Source organism: Panthera onca, chromosome A2 (assembly GCF_046562875.1).
Source record: "Panthera onca isolate mPanOnc1 chromosome A2, mPanOnc1 haplotype 2, whole genome shotgun sequence".
Taxonomy (NCBI): Eukaryota; Metazoa; Chordata; class Mammalia; order Carnivora; family Felidae; genus Panthera; species Panthera onca.
This window is the reverse complement of record NC_138340.1, coordinates 148840823-148863193: the sequence shown is the minus strand read 5'-3', so window position 1 is coordinate 148863193 and position 22371 is coordinate 148840823. Positions and strand designations below refer to the sequence as shown.

At 42.4% G+C, this 22371-nt stretch overlaps 1 protein-coding gene across 4 annotated transcripts in view; it reads right to left on the bottom strand.

Annotated features, from left to right (window-relative positions):
- EXOC4 (exocyst complex component 4) overlaps positions 1-22371 on the bottom strand; it is a 750526-nt gene that overhangs the window by 634887 nt on the left and 93268 nt on the right. For all 4 annotated transcript variants that reach the window (XM_060633916.3, XM_060633919.3, XM_060633920.3 and 1 more), the window contains exon 7: positions 15015-15189. In XM_060633916.3, the coding sequence (XP_060489899.1) occupies positions 15015-15189 (175 nt within the window). The remainder of the gene's footprint in view (positions 1-15014; positions 15190-22371) is intronic.

Genomic DNA, 22371 nt, shown 5'->3' with positions numbered 1-22371 from the left:
TAGTAGGGAGTTGTAACAAAAACCTTACATTTCTATAGCACCACAACTCCCAGAAGATCACAAAACACTTCCAAAAACTATACCCAGAAGGAACATCTCCACACCACGCACTCCCAGCTGGCCCTCAGGTGAAAGGCATGCTCTGACCAAATGGCATTTATTCAAAAGAATCACGTCACACGAGCTCTGATGATTCGAAAGAGAGACGTAACACTTAAAGAAGGGAATTACACACAAAAGGTATCACTGAAGGAAGTGAATTTAATTTACAGCAAGATATGCAGGAAAACTTTAATAAGGATAGGAAAATCAAAATGAAAAGTCATTTCCCTTTTTTTCCCGAAAGAACTAAGGACAATTTGGGGTGCTTTCGTTTTGACTTAACCTGTTATCAAATGTGTCACAGTTCTTCCAAATGGGTTGTCACACCCGCAGTAAAAATGATGCCAATGAGTGAGGCTGGGTTAGCTGGTAACCATACTGTGATCATCTCTGTCATTAACGGTTTCTCTTGCCAACGTTACTCACGTCCCTTATCTGGAAGCCTGAGCTAATCTGCCTGGCCAACAGAAACCCTGGAAATGATTTAACTACCATCCAGTTTAAGAGAAAGAGGAAGAAATGGTCTCCTGGGAACACAGCAAATCTTGAGTTTATGATTCCTCTGCTACATGAGTTTTAAATCTACAAAGTTCATCCCATTTACAAGGCATTTAAAATTCAATCTTAGGGGCGCCTGGGTGGCTCAGTCGGTTAAGCCTCCAACTTCGGCTCAGGTCACGATCTTGCGGTCCGTGAGTTCGAGCCCCGCGTCGGGCTCTGGGCTGCTGGCTCAGAGCCTGGAGCCTGCTTCTGATTCTGTGTCTCCCTCTCTCTCTGCCCCTCCCCCGTTAGTGCTCTGTCTCTCTCTGTCCCCAAAATAAATAAACGTTAAAAAAAAAAAATTTTTTTAATTCAATCTTAAATCAACCAATCAATAGGTATCTATTGGGTATCAAGTACTCATTCATTCAAGAAATATTAGGTACATACTGCACCTAAGAAGCTGTGCCAAATTCTGCGGCAGCAGGGCAGGGGCCGGGGGGTGGGAACCACGATTAATAAACAATAGTCCCTTCTCTCAAAAGGCTCAAAGAGGAATTGAAAAAGGAGTTAAAAACTACAAGTGTGAAAGCACTGTGAGAAATTTAAAGACATGTGAGAAATGGTCCTCCAGGGGACTGTTACCTGCCTGAGGAAGGAAAGATGTGGATTCAGTACAGGAAAAGAAATAACCATGAGAGATGTCAAATGAATAGTAAAAACAAGCAGCGCAATGAGTTCTGGAGAGGAAATCATGGCTGCTTCACGGATAAGACAGAACTGACTGGAGCACAGCAGAGAGGGGATTCAGGCACAGGGGCAAAGATGGGGAGAAGATGTGCAGTATAAAGAAAGGGCAGAGTCCTACTTCAAGGACAGACTAACTTACTAGGACCATTTCTATAGGAAAAGAGTAAAACTAAGCATGGAAGACTAGGCTTGTCCAAATCGTGGAGGCATTTGAATGCCAAGCTAGGAAAATAATATTATCCAACAAACCAGCTTATTACAGGGAAGCAGAGCATTTGTAATGAACCTAATATGTAGTTTGCATTTGCAATTTCTTTCTTTGATTAAGCAACGATGCTGATACAAAGCCTGGCATATCCATCATCACCACAGCATAGGGAGTCAAGCTATTCTTCAGGAGCCCTTTCCCATGCAAGAACTTAAAATTAGCACATTTCTACGGGACACAGGAAGGGTCTGTGGTCATTTAGCCTGCGGAATATCCTTTCTCTTTACAGTAAAATCCTAGGGGAACAGTGGGGATAGGACTGGCATTCGTGCCTACCACTCTCCTATTCCCAAAGCACCCCGGGGAGGCCAGCTTGCAACCCTTTTGGATTCTTAGGTATCTCTGAAGAAGACCCTGACCCCTCACACCAGCCCACTCTACCAAGTTTATCTGCATTCAGTGAGGGACCCTAGTGCCCCCACCTGTGCTACATCCCAGACAGAGGGGCAGTTCTATAAAATCAGCGGGGACAGGGCGGGGGGGTACCAGGTCAACCTCAGGGCAATGACTCTCCACTGTGCCCTATTATCAATCAGCAGAGCATCTAAAATGTGCCCGGGTGTAGAAAAACAAGAGATGGTTATTTCTACTCACAGCAGGTGAGCAGATCATCAGCAAGGACGCAGAATCAGAGAAGAAATGAGAAAGCCTGCAGGGATATTCAGTCTATTTCCCTAGTGATACACATTCAATTCTGTCAGGATCAAATGCCCAAGGAAATTCAACCCCATTTTCCTAGGGGACTATCCGGTAGCCCAATAATTCTCACTGTGGAAGTATTTCCTGACACTCAGTATACAGCATGCGCTTCTTATTTCTTTCTGCCGTGCTCACCTCTACTGTTGTGAAAAGTAATTCCTTCATTTCTTATCCGAATTTTTAAAAATTCTTGTAGAACCTCCACTTCATTGTTCCCAAGTTTACCTTTTACATTTGCGTTTCCAATCACAAGCTACCTAAGCTACTTGATCAATTATTATTTCGTATTCCTTTTCTGAGAACAGCAGGCACTGCCATGTTTATCGATCCCTTGATAAAAACACAGCTGAGGAGCTCCTGGGTGGCTCAGTTAGTTGAACGTCCATCTCTTGATTTCGGCTCAGGTCTTGATCTCACAGTTCATGGGATAGAGCCCCACGTCAGGTTCTGCAGATGACAATGCAGAGCCTGCTTGGGATTCTCTCTTCTCTGTCCCTCTGTCTCTCTCTGCTCCTCCCCAGTGCATGTGCATGCTCGTGCTCTCTCTCACTCTCTCTCTCTCAAAATAAATAAACATTTAAACACACACACACACACACACACACACACACACACACACACACACACAGTTGAGGGGCACCTGGGTGGCTCAGTTGGTTAAGCATCTGATTGCTGATTCCAGGGTCATGGGATCAAGCCCCGTGTTGGGCTCTGCACTGAGCATGAAGCCTGCTTGGGATTCTCTCTCTTTCACTCTCTCTGCTCCCATGCGTGTGCACTTGCTCGCTCTCTCAAAATAAATAACCATTAAAAAAAAATCACAGTTGGCTATAAGCAACTGCTCAATTTTACTTGGAGCTATCTGGGAAATAGCTTGAGTAACTACACCAACGTGCTCTGTACTAAACCAATGCCAACTACTGAGGACTCATAACTCTGTTGTGAGTGACTAACGTTAGAATGACGATGTTTCTTCAGTATCGTCCTATCTCCAAAAAGGTTAACATCTCTTTGCTTCCGTGCTCCTTCCTAAATATGCCAGTTCTAAAAACCACTGAACTTGCCTCATCTGAAGTCCTTAATCACTGCAGATGCTCTGCTTGGGACTTCCATCCATTTGTCTACCGTTGTGGTGCACTCGAGTTCCACACGGCATCTGGGATACTGCCTCTCCAGAACTGGGTAAACAGGGATGATCGGCCCCGGCTCCGTGATGAGATGCGGTTTTGTGCAGCATAGCCAAAAATAGCGCTGGCCTTTTTCATTGCCATATCACGTTGCTAACACATATCTAATGTGCTGTCATTTATCACCCCCGTGAGACTGGCTACTTCATGCTGAGCTTTCGTCATCTGCTATAGTGTGCCTGGAGGCCCTTGTTTTCCTTAGATGGAATCATATCCCAAGCGGTGAATTTTGTGTGTCGTTGTTCACTTTATATTTTCAAAAGCCTTCAAAACTTTTAAGTAGCTGAACAAAAAAAGGTCCACACCCCTCACTAGTGTGACAACTCTTTGACAATACCAACAAATACTCCCGGAAAGCCCAGAACTACTAAAAAAAATTGCAGGTTGAATGCTATGATAATGTAATCTTATCAAGGATTAAAACTTTTAAGTGATTTGTGAGAAAATTCCCCTGTGAAGGACCCATCATCTTTTTGCAATGCCTCACCGTATTACCAACAGAGATTTGACAGCAAAAACTTATTCTGTCCATCCTTCGACAACTAGGCAATACATGCATAAAACATAGCTGGGTGAATATGATGCTATTAAAAAGTTTAAAACAGATCTCTGAATAACACATTTTCTTAAGATACTTTAAGTGAGGAGGAACTTCTTATGACAGCATATAATTTTCGTGGCTTCCCATTAACCATGTTCCCTGGAGTTCTGAGGGTTAGAAGACGGAAGAAACAGGAGAGGGTATCAGGAAACTCTTGGTAACCAACCACCCTCACTACCTGCTTCTCAGTCATGGTGTAGGCCAGGCTGGCCAATGCAAGGATCATGAGGGAAAGAAGTAAGTATCAAGTCACCTCAACTCCAATGTCTTCTCCCTACCGCTGGCCAAAATATACTTTTGGCCCTGCTCCCTCTGCTTCATTCACTTCCTTCCAGGCTCACTTCCGGACCTGCTCACACAAGCTTTTATTCGCTCTCCAAGCTGTCTGTCCACATCCCCTAAGGAATCGCCTGCGTCGGAAAGCTACCACCCCCGGCTGGAACAGCATGTGGGTCCCGCTCAACGAGCTGCCGTCCTACCACCCGCACATCCTGAAAAAACGCAGAAGCGAAAGAAAGGCAAGATGTGGCCTCACTGAGAGAAACTCTAGCCTCGAGGGACTGTGTAACAGGCTGCTCATCGCAAGTGTGAGAGCTAACTGAGTTGATGAACTGCTCAAGGAAAGACCTCGTTCCACTTTTACACTCACGAGTTTCTGAGCTGGGCCATTTGTACTGCTTCGGCTATTATCCCCAAGCAGATAGATGATCCCTATATTTCTATCTCCCGCCCTAGTCTCTCCCCTAGCCTCCCGCGTTCCATCTCTAGTCGCCTGAAGTAACCCAACTCGATGGAGATACTCTGCCGATTCAACAGGCACAAAAATACCACGTTCCTGATCCTAACTGCCAACCACCCATTCCCAAAACTCCATCCTGACGTATGATTCTTTGTTAGAGTCGATGGTAAAAGGTTTTAGAAAATTCACTCCTCTTTCAAAATCTCTTTAACCTCTGTCCTCTTGCTTGTCACTGCCCCTGCCCTAGTCTCCCTCTTCTCTCCTGCACTGATTGAGCTTGACGTTTAACTGGGATCTCTCCATCCATTTCCTTCTCCACCAATCCATTTTGCACACCGCTTCCAGATAAATCACCCTAAAAATATTATTTTCACCATTTTACTTTATCAGAAAAGCATAATTTCTACCATCAGCTACGAAGTAATTATGCCTCCCCAAATCAGCCTCAATCTGATGAAGCCTCTAGACCCAAGTTACAAGACAATAATAATAAATAGCAAGTGACACTGTGGAAAAGCAATCAGCAAAAGCCAGAATGTGGAAAGTTCTACAGGACAATGATCTGGTTTCTTCAATAAATAAACTGCAAGTGGTAAAAACAAAATGAGAGATTTAACTTACAGATTGATGGAGTTTTAAGAAACTTACCAATCACGCCACACTATTTAACCCTTATTTGGATTCTGATGCAAACAAACTGTAAAAAAATATATATACAATTACAACATTTGAGACAACCAGAAATTTGAACACTGACTGGATATTTTGGTGATAAGGAAATTATGTTTTTAGGTATGGCTATGTTTTCTTTTTTTAAAGGAGTCCTTATCTTTTAGAGACTCATACTCCAATATAGATGAAACAATATCATCTCTAGGATTGTTTCAAAACAGTAAAGGAAAGGGAAATGGGCAGTGGTAGAAACAAAACAGTATTACCATCAACTGATAGCTCCTGAAACTGCTGAGACTGGATGATAGGGGTTCATTATATACTTTTTTTTTTATTTATTTCTGAACACATTTGAAATTTCCCACAATAACAAAAATCCATAATGGTAGCTCACTGCCAAAAGGAGCAAGTCCAAACTGCCCAATTTCTTATTCAATCTCTTATCTCCAAACTTCCCAATCTCTTATTCAATCTCTTATCTCCAAATTGCCCAATTTCTTATCCCTGTCACCCAAAATTATTCAATCTTTTTTTGGTAATGCTTCCCAAAAAACCAACCAACCAAAAACCTCCATTCTCCCCTGCTCTCTAGCATACCACCTGCATTTTGCATTTAACCCCAACCAAATTGAAACATGCCCAGTATCCTCTTGACCATGAACTCAACGGCTTTAACCCATTCTGACCTCCTTCGCTGGTCTTCCTTAGCAGTGGTGTTCACAATGAACATTATCCCTTCGAATCATAAACTGTTCTGTAATTGTCCTTGATATATGTTCTTATCTGAACTCCCTGCAAGGTTATACTTCCTTAAATTCCTTTAAATGAGTGTTTAAAAAGGAAGAAGTTTCTTTTCCCCCTAATTAAAAAAAAAGAAGTTCCGTTAACATAAATTTAGAAACCTCAAATAAGTAGTAAGTGGAGGTGGGGAAAGGCAACATAGAAAACCCCCATTCTTAATGACAGACATTCTGATGTAATTGCTTCCAATCCAAACCAAGTCTCAGATGAAATAATGTATTTGTCCACATTCTCAACTATTCAAGTCAATAGGAATCACCTGCTTGGGATGCTACTCTAAATAAGTTGTCCAAAAGCTGTGAAGGGAGATCAGTGACAGCACAATCATTCAGTTTCCTTTTCCCTTTAAAGTGTGTATACTCAAGCATTTTCACATCTTGATGGAGTTTCAACATCTTCTCATTCGCTCTATGTCATGGAACACTGACATTCCTGAACATGCGGCAGTGACATTTCTTTCAAAATTAAACCAGATTCGCCTTTTGCGAACTTCTCTTACTCCTGAAGATTGTCTTTAATAGCTCCCGTTTTAACATGACCAAACCTCCAACATTTGCTAATGCTGGCTCTCAACTGAGAACATGCAGTAGAATCCACTGGAATCCTACTGAAACAGGCTCTCCAGGGATGGGCCGCACAGGGAATTCTGGTTGGAATCCTCACCACTCACCAGGGTCTCTTGGTTCCTAACAAGCCCCCTGCTTCAGCCCAGGTGCACTACAGCTTGATAAGCACACCGTCATCATAGGGACCCTAACGGCATCAGTAGCGGCACAAGCCTAATGGGCACGTGGCTTGTAACACTCCCCTCTCTCAAATCTCAGACAAAACGGGACGGAGGAAGAAGGCTTGGAAGTGCTCGTGTGGATGGAAAACCTGCCATCTCTACCACTGGTTTTTCTAGACCAAGACCTAATCAGACCCAAGCAGACACTGCCTGGGTAACAAGGAATTTAAGGAGAGCAGACTTCCCACCAGATCTACTTATTCTGCAGTTTCTGCCACCAAGTTACTGGGTGAGAGTCTGGCCCAATGTATTCAGATGCCCGTGACATGTACCTCCGGTTTCACTGGGCAGACACCTTAGCACTTGCCACATATACACCAGGAGCTGGGGGGACACGGCAACAGCCCATCGGTTCCTGCATTAAGCAGTAGTAGTAGTGAACCTAAAACAATACAGGTTGAGCCCTGATGCTATGGAAACGGACTCCAATTTGGAGGAAGATTTCTAACTTAACGTTCTAATGCTAACTCAGTCCTGTTCACTGGGCAGCACACTATCCACTGACAAGACACAACAAAAATTCTAGGAGCGAGCAGCTTTCTGGAGACACAGTGGGAGGACTTCAATACGCCACCCAAAATAGAGACTATCAGAAAGTTTGAAAGGCTGAGAAATGAAGAAAAGCTCTTTCTGCAAGGGTAATCTCACAGGTTATCTGGCCTGGAATATTAAAAAAAAAAAAAAGCTAGTTTTACTTTAAGGTCTGGAATCCTCAGCCAACAAAATATCAAACGAAACCAAACCTAAGAAGAACCTAGTTTCAGACCTGGATTCAAAATAGAAGTTGCGCGTGTCTCCTTGAAAAACTCCTCCGGGTCACAGATCACCACCAATAAGATTTGTCGATTTTCTTACCTGACAGCAAACTTCAAGTTCTCTCTGGGTGAGGTTAATTTTATCACCATTTAAACATTTATGTGGCAGTTAACAAAAGGAAAGTGATTTTACATTCTGTGTGTGTTAATCTCCAGAAAAAGAGATCAAGGCCCTAAAAAGGGAATTGACTTGTTCTGGGCATCACTGTCAGGGGTAAACAGAGTCATTAGAACTGCCTCCACCTATAGAACGCTGCTTAGCACACCGAAGGGTTACACGTTTCAGCCAGCAACGGCGAAACAGACAGTTTGTTTTACAAGGAGATATGAAAGAGGGAGATTTCTTTTTTAGAATCCTAACACCCGTTCAAAGTGATGCTCTTATTTCCTGTTGGGCAGAATTCCACAAGAAACAGAGTATTTTGTTTCCAGTGTACCTTAGTCTTATGCACTCGAAAATGTGCAGCCAACAGTATGACAGGCATGTCACCAAGTAGGTGACATTTTGGAAGGTGCTGCCGCTGCTCAGAAGGGCAAAAACATGTATTTCTATTATCACAGTTTCAAAGAGAGTGTAAAACTGAAAAAGGAGTGCAGCGGTGTGTGGTCACAGGGCTGACACCAGCAGAAAACTCTGACACCCTGTTACTATGAGAGCTACAGCCTTGTCTCCTCAAGAGGCTGTCTCCAAACACAAACACGCCGGGACAAACGAGCCTTTCAACTGCAGGATGGATTCTGCCTGCTGGGGGAAGCCCAGGTTCCAGTGGAGAAAAACTGCTGAAGTCTTTAAAAGATCAAAAATTATTTTCTTTTCCGAGATTTAATAAACATAAGGGCGTTTCCACTTTTTAGCAAGGAACACTTTCCATTCAAAGAAACGCAGAAACACAAACTCTACTTACGTGACTCCATTCGCCATGTGATGCCATCACCTCCACTCAAGCCTGGCGCACGCTTAACTGCAGGTATCTATTGTTCGCTCCCTTATTTCATTCTCCAGGAATGATCTTTAACCCAAAGAGCATGCCACCACCAAGTATGTGAGAGCTAAACTGGCCGGAGCATAAAACTCTAGAGGAACTTAAGCCAAGAGTCTTTTTGAAAGCCTCCGTGTTGGTTTAGAAAAAAAACATTCCGCCGTGTTACCACTCCCGCAAGATCCCTAAGAATGACTTTAGTGGAAAAACATACACTGCTTCAGGTCCCTCCTCACTTTGCCAGTGAGCTCTCTTGTGTTCACCTTTATTCCCTAATGCCTAGCATGTACCTGGCCCCAATAACAATACTAAACCATCGTTAGTCTCTGTCACATTGGAAACCAGATTCCTAAGTCGACGACACAGTTTTGTAGAATTCCCAAGACTCCCTAACGGCTTACAAATCCTGCTCTCCTTTGTATTCCTTTTCCATACCCCGTGGGAGCCTGTCTTGTTTATTTCACTATTAGACAATACCTCCAGTAATATCCGCAGACTCTCCACTTGCCTACAGAACAGCTTCCCTGCATTAGTCTCTAGCTTCTCCGCTCAGTCCATTTCAACGCCAGCACTGATCCTACTTTATCTCATCACACCCCAATCAAAATCCCCAGTGAGCCAATAGTACTGAAAACAAAGGTCCCCAAACTTCAGCACACACACACACATCTCCCAAAAGGCTTCTTAAAACACAGATTATATGGCCACATCCCTGGCGTTTATGATTTGGTGAGTGTAAGTTAAGGATAAAAATCTGCACTTTTGGGAAGCCTGAGTGGCTCAGTCGGTTAAGCGTCCCACTTCAGGTCATGATCTCGCAGTCAGTGAGTTCGAGCCCCGCGTCACGCTCCGTGCTGACACCTCAGAGCCTGGAGCCTGCTTTGGATTCTGCGTCTCCCCTGCTTGTGCTGTGTCTCTCTCAAAAATACAGATTAAAAAAATTTTCTAAATAAGAAATTCAAAATCTGCATTTTTAATATGTTCCCCCAGGTAACACTGGCCCAAAGCAATGGTTCCCAATTATAGGATCCTAAACATATATAACAAAACCACCTTAGGAACAAAAAAAACAAAACAAAAAAACAAAAATAAGCCTACAGAACCCAGCCTTTATCCATAGTGATTCTCATTCAAAAGGTGTAGGATGGGGCTAGGAATCAAACCCTGGGTATATCAAACGCACGTCCAGCCTCAGAAACCATCAGTCTGAAAATGAATCACAAAGCCTATGGGTGACACTAGAGGTCTTCCACAACCTGTACCCAAATCCACCTACAAACTTATCTAGTCCACAAAATAAGCCCTCGCTTACAGCTAAGCCATTCTTTTTCTTATCTCTGAATACCATTTTCCATTCTTTCTGAGCCACTTAACATCCTTTCATTCGCCATTCCCGCTACCTAGACGGCCATTCCCATCTCTCCTCTGTTCCTGTGACTCCTCCAAGAATCAGCGTATCATCAACCTCAAAAAACAAAACAAAACAAAGCTTTTCTTGTCCATTCCACATGTTTTAGAACAACTGTATGACACACAGCGTCACCTATCTTCTTACATTTGGCAACATCAGTTCATCCGTGTGTCTGCCACTGTGTACCCAATTCATTGACGGGTGTGTAGCCTGATATTATTCAGTAACCTGTACCCTGAATTTCTGAAGGAACTAGAGAATACAGCACACTGAAAACAAATTGAAAAGTTGCAGAATGATTTTTATAGTATAGTAACAATGTAAAGTATGAACTTCTTATTCAAAAATGCTTCATTCTCACATCTGCGGGTTAATAAAAAAGAGCAGAATGGACCATTAAGAGAACCACCACAGATTAATTCAAGTGATGACTAAGATCATTCTTCCAACATATGTCTAAGAAAACAAAAGATGGGGGCAGCAAAGCAGATAGGTAAGAGGAAGAGAAAAATGGACTAAAAGGAAAGAAGAACATGGTTATACCTCGATCTCAAACCAATCAAACACAGTAAGTGAAAGGAAATAGTATTTCTATGTTAGACACCTCACCTTGTGCTACTAGATCAGTTTTAGTTTTATGTTCTTTATCTGTCAAATAGCTTATGGCAGTGATACATGAACACATCAACATCAAATAGTAACAGTCTTTCCAAGTGTATGACTTGGGCACTACCAGTTTCCTGGGAGCTGTAGCACACAACGGAGCCCTCTTTCCTGACTTAAACATGTCTTGGGGGTAAAAGCAGTGGGGAATGGGAAGAAACTGCAAATGGACACCAAGTTTCTTTTTAGGTGTTGAAAATATTCTAAAATTATATCATGGTGATGGTTGTACAACTCCACAGATATACTAAAAACCACTGAAATCTACATTTTAAATGCATGAATCTTATGCCATGTAAATTCTATTTCAATAAAGCTATTTAAATAGGCAAAACAAGTAACTCATTTCATAATATGAAGGTAGGATCCCCAAATCATTCTCCTGAAACAACACATGTGAAAGGTATAAGTCATTTAATAAGACACAAACACATATTTTAAATCATGTTTACGTTTTGGCTGTTAATGTCTGAGCGAACTTAAAGTTCCTTAGTATATTATAAACATTTTCAACATAAAATTACGTGTTTTGTTTTCAAAAGTACGAGAATTGTACACATTTAACATATCCAAAGTAAGTAGAGCTAAGGCATATATATCTTTGTTCATAATCATAATTCTTCATGATAGTATTATAAATAGGATCCTAATAGGCTTAAAGTTGTTTTCAACTTAGAACATCTATCTAGCCTAAATTGGTCAAATAGCAGAGATCATAAGAATTTATAAAGTATTTCATAACCTTGCAAGAGTAGGTTTTAATAGTCGATAAATACTTTCTGGGGCTTCATGTATTCAAGTTTTAAACGCCGTTAAGTACCAGGACACAAAGTAATTCCATCTGATAATATTACATATTCTAATAGAGTCCAACATGTTTGCATAATACAAATTACTAGTATTCCAAATTACTAGTATGTCTCTTTCCATTCATATACCTTAATCTATCTATATCTTTATATTTAAAGAGGATTCTTTTTTCTTTTCTTTTTTTTTTTTTTTTGAGACAGAGAGAGAGAGAGGAGAGCAGAAGGAAAGACAATCTTTTTTATTTTTTTAATGTTTTACTTTATTTTTGACAGAAAGAGCACAAGCAGAGGAGGGGCAGAGAGAGAGGGCAACAGAGGATCTAAAGACAGCTCTGCACTGACAGCAGCAAGCCTGATGTGGGGCTCAAACTCACGAAGCACAAGATCATGACTGGAGCCAAAGTTGGATGCTCAACCCACTGAGCCACCCAGGCGCCCTGGAAAGAGAATCTTAAGCAGGCGCCATTCCCAGCGTGGAGCCCCAGGTGATCGTGAGATCTTGACCTGAGCAGAAATCAAGAGTCAGATGCTTAACGGATGGGGCCACCCAGGCAACCCTAAAGAGGATCTCTTTTTTTTTTTTTTTTAATGTTTATTTATTTTGAGAGAGAGCGGGAAAGAATCCACACGTGCGTGCACACACGAGTGTACCAGAGGGGCAGAGAGAGAGGGAGAGAAACAATCCCAAGCAGGCTCCACACTGTCAATACAGAGCCTGACACAGGCCTCCTTCCCACAAACCGTGAGATCATGACCTGAGCTGAGATCAAGCGTCAATCAACCAACTAACTGAGCCAGCCAGGGCCCCCTAAAGAGGATCTATAAAATCCAAAATCAGGAACTCGTATTGAAAGACAGGGCCATGTTCTTCAAAATGCCAGGGAGAAGTTAGTGGACATTTTTATCATGGGTTCCTTCTTAGCGTTGTGTCTTTTTTTCCTCTGGCTATCTTTAAGACTCCTTTGTTCTTTGGTTTTCAGCAACCTGGTGATGATCTGTCTAGGCATTGGTTTTCTCTAGGTTAAAGCTGCTTGGGATTTGTTGGGCTTGTTGAATCTGTGGGTTTATGTTTTTCAATAAATTTAAAAACTTTCGGTCATGATTTCTTCCAATAATTTTCTGCCTCAGTATCTCTCTTCCCTCTCCTCTGTACCTGCAACTACCACGTTGCATGACATTGTCCCATTATGGACAATATGGCCTTGTTCATTTCTCCTTGCAGTTGGCTTTCTTCCTGTGCTTCCTTTCGGATCACTCTGATTTATTCATCTTTGAGTTCCCTGGTCTTTTTTTCTATAGCAGGCATCTGCGGCTAAACCCATCTCGTGATTTGTCCATTTCAGATATTAATTTTTATTAATTTTCTTATTTCCCAGTTAGAGTCACATTCTTCTGCTTTCCCACAAATATAATTGTATGCTGGACACTGTAGATGCTTCACTAGTGAAAATGCGGATTATATTGCCTCACTTCAGAGTGAGTTTTATTCTGGCCAGCAGCTGATGTACAGGTGGATCGGGCTGATGCTGGAGAGACTTGGTTATGCAAGATCCAGAGTAACCCCTCCCCTACAGCTGGAATAGTCCCTATCCCTGAATCACAACCTTGCTGAGGCCACATCTGAAAGCATGGGGTGTTCAGCAGGTTCTCCCCACACTGACTGAACTCCAGCATCCAATTTCCAATCATCTGGCAACGTCTGGCATTTCCATTCAACTCACGGTCCCACAGTGACAGTTTCCTGCCAAGCTTTGTGGTGTCTGCATCACTCGGTTTTTGACCAAAGGCTCAAAGGCACTCTTTTCAGGCTGACAGGGTGCCTCCTCTGTGTGATCCTCTCTTCCCCACTACCCTACGCCACAAATTCCAGCTGCCTCTACACCTCCAAACTCTCATCTCTGTTCCCTTTGCTTAGAGACTCTGCTGCTGTCTGCCTACGTTTCACTTCCTTGGGCCATAGCACGGCAGGTGTCCCCCAGGAGGAAGCCAGGATGAACGTGGAATCCACCTCATGTGTTCTCTGCTCTGAACTGAAGGTGCGGACTGAGTCCACCCAGTTGTAGAGCTGCTCACATCATTTCATCATGGCTAGGACCAGAAGTCCCTCATTCTAACTATTTCTGAAATGGCTTTAAAATCTATGATCCTATTTCATCCTTAAAATAAACAGATGACCTGAAAAGCACCTATTTCCATGACATTAGCAAATCAAGATATAAAACACTGTAAAACCAGTGTCTAGGCAATAAAGACATTTTATTCAATACACAAATGTTCCTCAAGCACCTACTATGGACACGTGGTAATTGACAGAGGAGCAAAAGGGACTCGGGGGATGTAGTTGTAACCTATAATCTTTCCACTGAGCCACCAATAAAGCACCCAGACTGCACCAAAAAAAAAAAGTCAAATGAATGAGTAAGCAAGAATCCATCATTCAATCCATCAGGAGCATACCTATACTCTTAAAAATGACTACAATTTAGATTCGTGATTTATTTTTTCCGGCAAGTATTCCTATTTGCCATGCAAGAAATTTCATTCCCACACAGTTATGTTTTTCAATTCCCTACGTATACTTTTTTTTCACATTAGTAGGGACTATCTAACCAAGTCACTTCTATTTAGCTATGTCAAATTTGCTTCGGCTACCTCTTAATCGTATTTCCAATTCTCCTGTGGCCAAATCAAATATATTTGCCTGGCACTTGGAGACAGCATATAATAAAATTTCTAAATACCATCTCTGCAGCATCATACCAAACAGTAATATCATTGCTCCAATCTTCAGCAAATCAAAGTGATGCATTTATTCCTTACAGTAATTTTCATCTCTCAAAACAAGCTCTTGACCGGTCATTCACCTCAATATATGCAAGAGATGACCGTACGAAAACAGCCATAAAACTAAGCTACATATGTTTATAAAATACTGTCTAAGAACATTTTAACACTGATTACCTTAATATAGGACTAATTCCAGTGCAGTAAAGCACTTTACAACAGAAGGCCACATACTGTACCTCCTTGATGGCTACATATTGAGAATCTCCTCATTTTCAAGCCTGGCAAAAAAAGTTAAGAGGTCTTCTGAAGATGATAGAAGTTGATGACATCAGCAGCATCCCCTTTCAATAGTAACATTATTCTCTCACTGTTTATGAGCAAGGGAATATCTTAGGTGGTAGATATTTCGTTCCAACCTGTTATTCTGAATCAAGATGGCACCACGTGTAAAAGGACCTTTTACCTGCAGAACATCTTGGATCTTCATCCACACGTCCGCCATATCGTACAATTTGACATCTTCCTGCTGGGCCAGCGGGGTCACAACGGTGTCCTGCAGGTACCCCAGGACCACAGAATGTGCAGTGGCTACAGCGTTAAACTTGTCAAATAGCAACTCCAGCAGTTCTAGAAGTAGCCTGGGGAAAAAAAAGAGATAACGTTGACATACGCACGCCCACGCACACGAGGATGGCTCACAAGGGCCCACACAAAAACCATCAACCTGCGGGGAAGGAACGAGCCACCATGGATAGAGCACATGAGATTTCCACAGACGGATTTCCAACAGTTGTAGGATCTAAGCAGCTTTGGAAATCTAAGCCTCAGTTTCCTCTGCTGCAAACTGGAAGCGACGTAAGAATCTAAAAACCAGTTGTAACGTCCCTAAACCAGCTGGAGCAGCTCAATAAACACATTCCCTTTTTATCACATTTCAGTGATCACCACACTGCTACTCTGTATTCATACAGGCAGTTTCTCTAAGAAATTCAGGCAATTTTTCAGACAACAGCTCAGATGTTACACAGAATATGCTATTTCCCCAGCAATAAATTGGGCACTTTTGTAAGGATACTAATCCTTTTAGTCATGGAAAGCTGTGCCTACCACTCAAACGTATGGCCGAAGTCGCCCGAAAAAAGATACACACCTGCCGAGCAATCTGACTTTCACCACAGGGAGCAGCTTAGGCATCTGCATTATCTCATTTTTCATAGTGAGAGATGCTGGACACATATTATTACATCAATTTTATATACTCAAGGACACAAAATGAGGTTGCGAGGCAGCTGAGCCTAGAACAAAAGTGGATTTCCATGTCAGTGCATTTAGCCACGTACCTCTCGCTATAGTTCTAGAATGTAGATATGTATTCACAGATAGTTCGAAGCTTTATGTCAGGAATGCCAAGTAATTCCTCTATCACGGAGGCTTACAGCTGCACTGATCACCCAGGCTTCGAAGCATCCTTTCCTCCTCTGAACTTGTATTTCATCCCACTTGTAAGGTGCTTATACGTGCCTCATAGAGGTGACTCGATAAATGCGGGTCACAGGTATTTATATAGAGACATTCTAACTCCCTTCTTCATTATTAGTCTTTCAGTGTAGGAACTGCTTTATGCATCTCCGTATACTCAAGGGCATTTAAAACAGTGACCAGCAAATATTTGCTGAATTTAATGTGTATACCATGAAAGAGTCTAGAAAATTCGGAAATGTGACCTTTACTGTGTATTGTGGGCTCTCGGTTTGAGATTTCCTAAGTGGACTTAGAAACCAGCCTGAAAAGTAGAAAAGGAAAGCAAAAGAGCTTGTCAGCAGTGTCCATTAACAAGATTTTAGTGTCATAAATAAGAGGTGATAACTACAATTTCATCAAAATGTAGAGCATATTATCCATTCCTATGGCTACTTTACTGCCCAATTACGATAATTAATGTGCCAGTATGACACCCAATAACTACTTATGATAAAACCCTAATATCTGTTTGACGTTTTAATTTAGATGAGACAGAATCAATAAAAATTTATGTAGTACTCCCAGTTTAGAACACAAATAATCCAGAAATTAAACATTGTATTTATAAATAGGAGCCATTCTACCTTTGGAATTACCTTTTTTTTTTTTTAATCTTTGAAAGGTCAAGTCCCATTTATGCTCACATATACCTAAAACAATTCTTTCTCATCTGTGTTACTGAAGAAATTTTCAAATATCAGCAGAGGGGTACAAAGTACAGGAAGACGTGCCTAACGTAAGAGCCGAAATAGCTAATTCATCGTAGGGAAATGATCTGCATAAAACAGATACCTGGCATCGTACAGAGTAAATTCCTGATGAAGTGAAGATTCTACTTTTCAAATATTTAAGCTAAGTATGTAAGTCTGTGGTTCACCAATATCAATCCACGGACCACAGTGTACTTTTCAGTGATAGCAAAATAAGAAAAACAGAAACATATATTAACTTTTCACAAAAGTAAATTAATTTGGTATTTTGAGCACTCTCCTGATAGGAAAAATCTCCAGTTGCTTTCTGTCATGATGGCAATTACATTGCCAAAATGTCCTTGACAAAATTAAAACTGAATAACCTCATATTATACCCTAACAGTTTTGAAGTCATATTGATCCAGGACATCCAGAAGCCTGAAGCACACTGGTGTCCAATTTCCCAACGGCACAAAGCTCCAGGTAAAAGCCTGCACACCAGCAACGAAGCAGAAAATGCTGGAAACGCAGTGGCTCCTCTGCATGGAGGGGCACTGCTGTCTGATCATCTCCAGGGCCACCAAGCTCCATGACTGCACATCTTGACCGCCGCTCAAGGACACGAGCAGCTCGGCAACCTGGGACAGTGCTCTATTTAGAAAAGAGACCCAGCAGGGAAGTGAAGTGTAAGATGAGATCCATGGTATCTGTGAGCATCGTGGAAACAGCAGTCCTTTGATAAAATGCAGACTCATTGCCAGCTTCTCTCATTCCTGGACAATCAAGGCCAAGACAGACCTGCTGCAGTATGACCATCATAGCCTTAACACAGGCCTCACAGGGAAGAAGGAAGGGAGAAGAGAAGGGCTGGAAGTGGAAACATTCTACCAGCTCTACCTACATTTGAAACAGTGACCCATTTCAAGGAGAGGGATGCTCTCCTCTGCCTTACCACAGCATGACTATGGCAATATTAATAAAACCCGCGGTTCTTACAGCAAAACTAAAGACGTTTGTGCTGCAAATGATACCATCAGTAAAGTGAAAAGACAACCCACAGAATGAGTGAAAATATCTGGAAGCCATTTATCTGACCAAAGACTTGTATCTAGAATACCTAAAGACTTCATACAACTCATAATAAAAAGATAAACAACCAAATTTTAACATCAAGAGTTTGAATATATTTCTCCAAAGAAAATCTACGAATGACCAATAGGCAAACAAAAGACATTCGACATCATTGGCTATCAGAGAAATGCAAGTCAAAACCATTAAGATCCCATTTCAGCCCATCAGGATGGCTATTTTCTTTTTTTTTTTTTTAATTTTTTTTTTTCAACGTTTTTTATTTATTTTTGGGACAGAGAGAGACATAGCATGAACGGGGGAGGGGCAGAGAGAGAGGGAGACACAGAATCAGAAACAGGCTCCAGGCTCTGAGCCATCAGCCCAGAGCCTGACGCGGGGCTCGAACTCATGGACCGTGAGATCGTGACCTGGCTGAAGTCGGACGCTTAACCGACTGCGCCACCCAGGCGCCCCAGGATGGCTATTTTCAAAACGACAAACAATAAAAAGTGTTGGTGAAGATGCAGAGAGAAACTGGAACTTTCCATACAGCGCAGGTAGGCGTGTAAAACACTTCAGCTGCTCTGGAAACCTGTCTGTCACTTCCTCAAAACATTAAACATACAATTACCCTACGAACCCAGGAATTCCATTTCTAGGGATAGCCCCGAGAGAAATTAAAAAATACACGTGCACAAAAACTTGTACACAAATGTTCATGGCAGCATGATCCCTAGTAGTAAAATATTATACTAGTAAAATTGTAAAAATGGAAATCATCCAAATATCCATCCACTCCTGAACAGACAAACAAAATGCGGTATATTCATACAATGGATTCTTATTTGGCTATCGACGGGAAAGAAGTGTGGGTGCATGCTACAATATGGAAGAATCTTGAAAACATACGTAGGTAAGTCACGGAAGATACGAATATTTATAAAAAATATCCAGAACAGGCAAATGACAGAAAAAGAAAATATATTCATGGTTACTTCGGTGGGTGGGAACTGACTACTAAAGCATATGGGGTTTTTTTATTACATTTTTTTTAACATTTATTTATTTTTAGAGAGAGAGAGAGAGAGAGAGAGAGAGAGAGAGACACACACACAAAGCATGAGTGGGCGAGGGTCAGAAAGAGGGAGACACAGAATCCGAAGCAGGCTCCATCTGGGCTCTGAGCTGTCAGCACAGAGCCGATACAGGGCTCGAACCCATGAACCATGAGATCATGACCTGAGCTGGAGTCGGACACTTAACTGACTGAGCCACCCAGGTGCCCCTATGAGGGTTTTTTGGTTCTTGTCTGGCAGGGGACAGAAATGTTCTAGAACTAGACAGTGATGCTGGTTGCACAACCCTGTGAATATGCTAAAAACCACTGTGTAGTATATGAATTATATCTCAATATGTCTATTTTAAAAAGAAACCCAGCAGCTATGGCATTTGAGTGAGGACAGTAGGGCCCAAAACCTCCCTTATAATGAAAAAACATAAAACAGTGAAAAAGGAAACTGATGTCTTAAAAAGTAAAATATTACAAAAATGGATTCCTTTGGAGTCTTATTACAGGAGGACATTAACTTTTCTCTTTTGGTTCACTTGTTTTTTGTTTGTTCTTCCTGCTAATGTAAATAACCTATAAGAAATCAAAAGATTCAAATTCCTTCCCAGCATTGATAATTCTTACATTTCTTTATGGAAAACAAAAGTCAACGTCTCCAAGTGTTCCCATCTGTAAAAACAAAGTATTAATTGATACCTTCTCTAGAGCTCTCACCGAACTGCTGGAAACAGCACAGTAGAAAACGGACAGAACTCGGTAGAGGAAAGGGCGTTCAGACCCTCCCTGTCTGGGTTTCTGGCCTGAGCAACTCTGAAGATGACGCTTACCTTTCCTGAGAGTGAGAGATGATTCAAGCGAAGGCAGAAATTTGGAAGGAGAGATGGTGGGTTTAGATCTGGTTCAGTCTAAGGTGTTATGTATTTAAGCACTTGGATATGCAAGTCTGGAGCTCAGGGGAGAGAATGACATTGGAACTTTTTAAAATGATAAACATTTGAGAGGATGAGATCACTCGGGGATAATATGCAAAGTAAGTAAGGCAGGCGAGGTCCACAGCCAACACTTCCCAAAATAGCAGCATTGAAAAGATGGTGAGGAAGGAGCTAGGGAGGAAGAACGAAGCCAGGAGAGAAAAACTGTAGAAGACAAAGGAGAAGAGAAGCAGCCAAGCTACACGGAGGTCAGAGAAGGTAAGGACGGAGAACTGTACGACTCACAGGTCCCAGCGACCTTGGCAAGAAGGATTCCTGAACTCAGCAGTGGGATGAGGAGTGAATAGCTAATAAGGAAAAAGTAACCAAAGTTAAAACGCACGCTTTGGAAAGGCGCACCATTCCTCACCAACATATGCACTCCTTTAAAAAGACCACTCCCTCCCGATGCGCCGAAGAACAAGAGAGATTGGGAATCACTCACATAAATAGGACATAAATCCACACTGATCTGGCTCAATTTAAAGCCAGCAGGAATCAACTGAAACAAGTTAATATTCACAGACACTCTCCAACTGCCCACACAACACGAGATGGAGAAAACACGTCTTTTGCCTTCCGCTGCAGATATACTCAGGGTCACCCAAACACACAGAGCCCCGCTGAAATCATTCCCTACTCCCACCACAAAATTTAAATAAATAAGAGAAATAAGACATTACACTGCAGATAGTTCAGCTGCTTAAATCGTATCAGGCTCAAGGCTTCACCACTGATCTAAAAGACAACAGACAGAATCAATAAGCTACTAGAGACTCCTTACACCGAACTCAACGAGAAAAGGTCTCTTATACGAAGACGCCCAAGAATGTCGGAGATTAAAATTTCAATTAATTGCAATTTCTACCCTTCAGAAGAAAAGAACACACATTCTCTCTCACACACACACCACAGAGGTTACGTCTGGAGCCACAGAATAGGATGCTGTAACGGCAACACGACATCACAGCGGGTGAAGAAAAATGTTAATCCCGGGACGGCAAGACAGTATAAATGCCACTGAGAACTGTGGACTTGAAGCCTGCTCTCTGCTGCACGTCCGTGGGACCTTCAACACGTCATGCAGGCTTTCCCAATCGCAGGCTCCTCAAACACAAACTTCTTCGATTACAATTTCCTAATCACAGATGGTGAGAATTACATGCAAAAACTATGTAAAAAGTATACTCAAAAAGCAACCCCGGAGGCTCCTGGGTGGCTCAGTCAGTTAAGTGTCCAGCTCTCGGTTGCGGCTCAGGTCATGATCTCACAGTTTGTATGACTGAGCCCTGCATCAGGCTCTGCGCTGACACAGCGGAGCCTGCTTGGGATTCTCTCTACCTCTCTCTCTGTCTCTGCCCCTCCCCTGTCTCTCTCTCCATCTCTCTCTATCCCTCCCCTGCTCATTCTGTCTCTCACTGCCCCTCCCCTGCACTCACTCTCTCTCTCAAAATAAATAAACTTAAAAAGAAAAACAAACCTAAAACAACATAAACTATTTTCTGTACCTTTAACAGTCACCATCTGGAGGGGGTGGGACGTGCAGAAGACACAAGAGACGCTCCAGATGTTTCCATGGCCCAGCTGCATCTCTGTCCCTCCCACAGCTCAGTTAGTAAAACCCGGCTTGTATTCCGTGACATGTTCCAGCATGATCCCAATAAAACTCCCTCTTTAATTTAGTTGGAGTTGGGGTCTGTCACTGGTAACTAATGGAGGCCTAACTCACAGAATAAGAGCCAATTCCTTCATTCCTCTGGGATTCTATAATCCCTCCAAAAAGAGATGCTCCCAATGGACGGAGAGAAGTGACAAAATAGTGACATGCATGGCCTCCCGGACTAGAAAGTAAGGACAGAGCCCTTGGTTAATGCTTCCTTATAACCACCCGCCTCCCCCAACGCATGGCCCAATGCCCAGAATGGAAACAGTCGAATGTCGTGGGTGCCCCGGCTCAGGGGTAAAGGAATGAGCAGTAGAAGGTGGCAATATTAGGAGAAGTCTAGGATCAGAGACACTGGCCAGGGGTCCTCTTCATGGGGCTGGTGGCTAAAGGTGTCACAATGGAAGCGAGCTCTGAAACAGCAGGGCTGGAGTAGGAGGGGAAAGAGAATGATGACCACAGAGGACGAGGGCCATGACAAAGACCACTACGCCCACCACAGACAGACACACTGATCCCATGCTGGGCACTGTGCCAAGTGCTGTGCTTGGATTGGCTCATTTAAACCTCTGGATGACCCCGTGAGGAAGGTGCCGCTTTTATCCGCATATTACAGACCAGGAGACTACAACACAGACAAGGTGCAAGCAAAGCCCTCGGTTGTAGAGGATGTTCCTTTTCAGGGGTATTAGGAAAAAAAAGGAAGTCATTTTTCAAAAGAGGCCAAAGAGGTATCAGTACTGTACAAGGCCAAGGAAACCGGGCTGGAAAGAGTGTCAGTAGAACAGTCTATACCTGCCTCTGCCTTCTCACTGCAAACTGGTTTCTGTCCC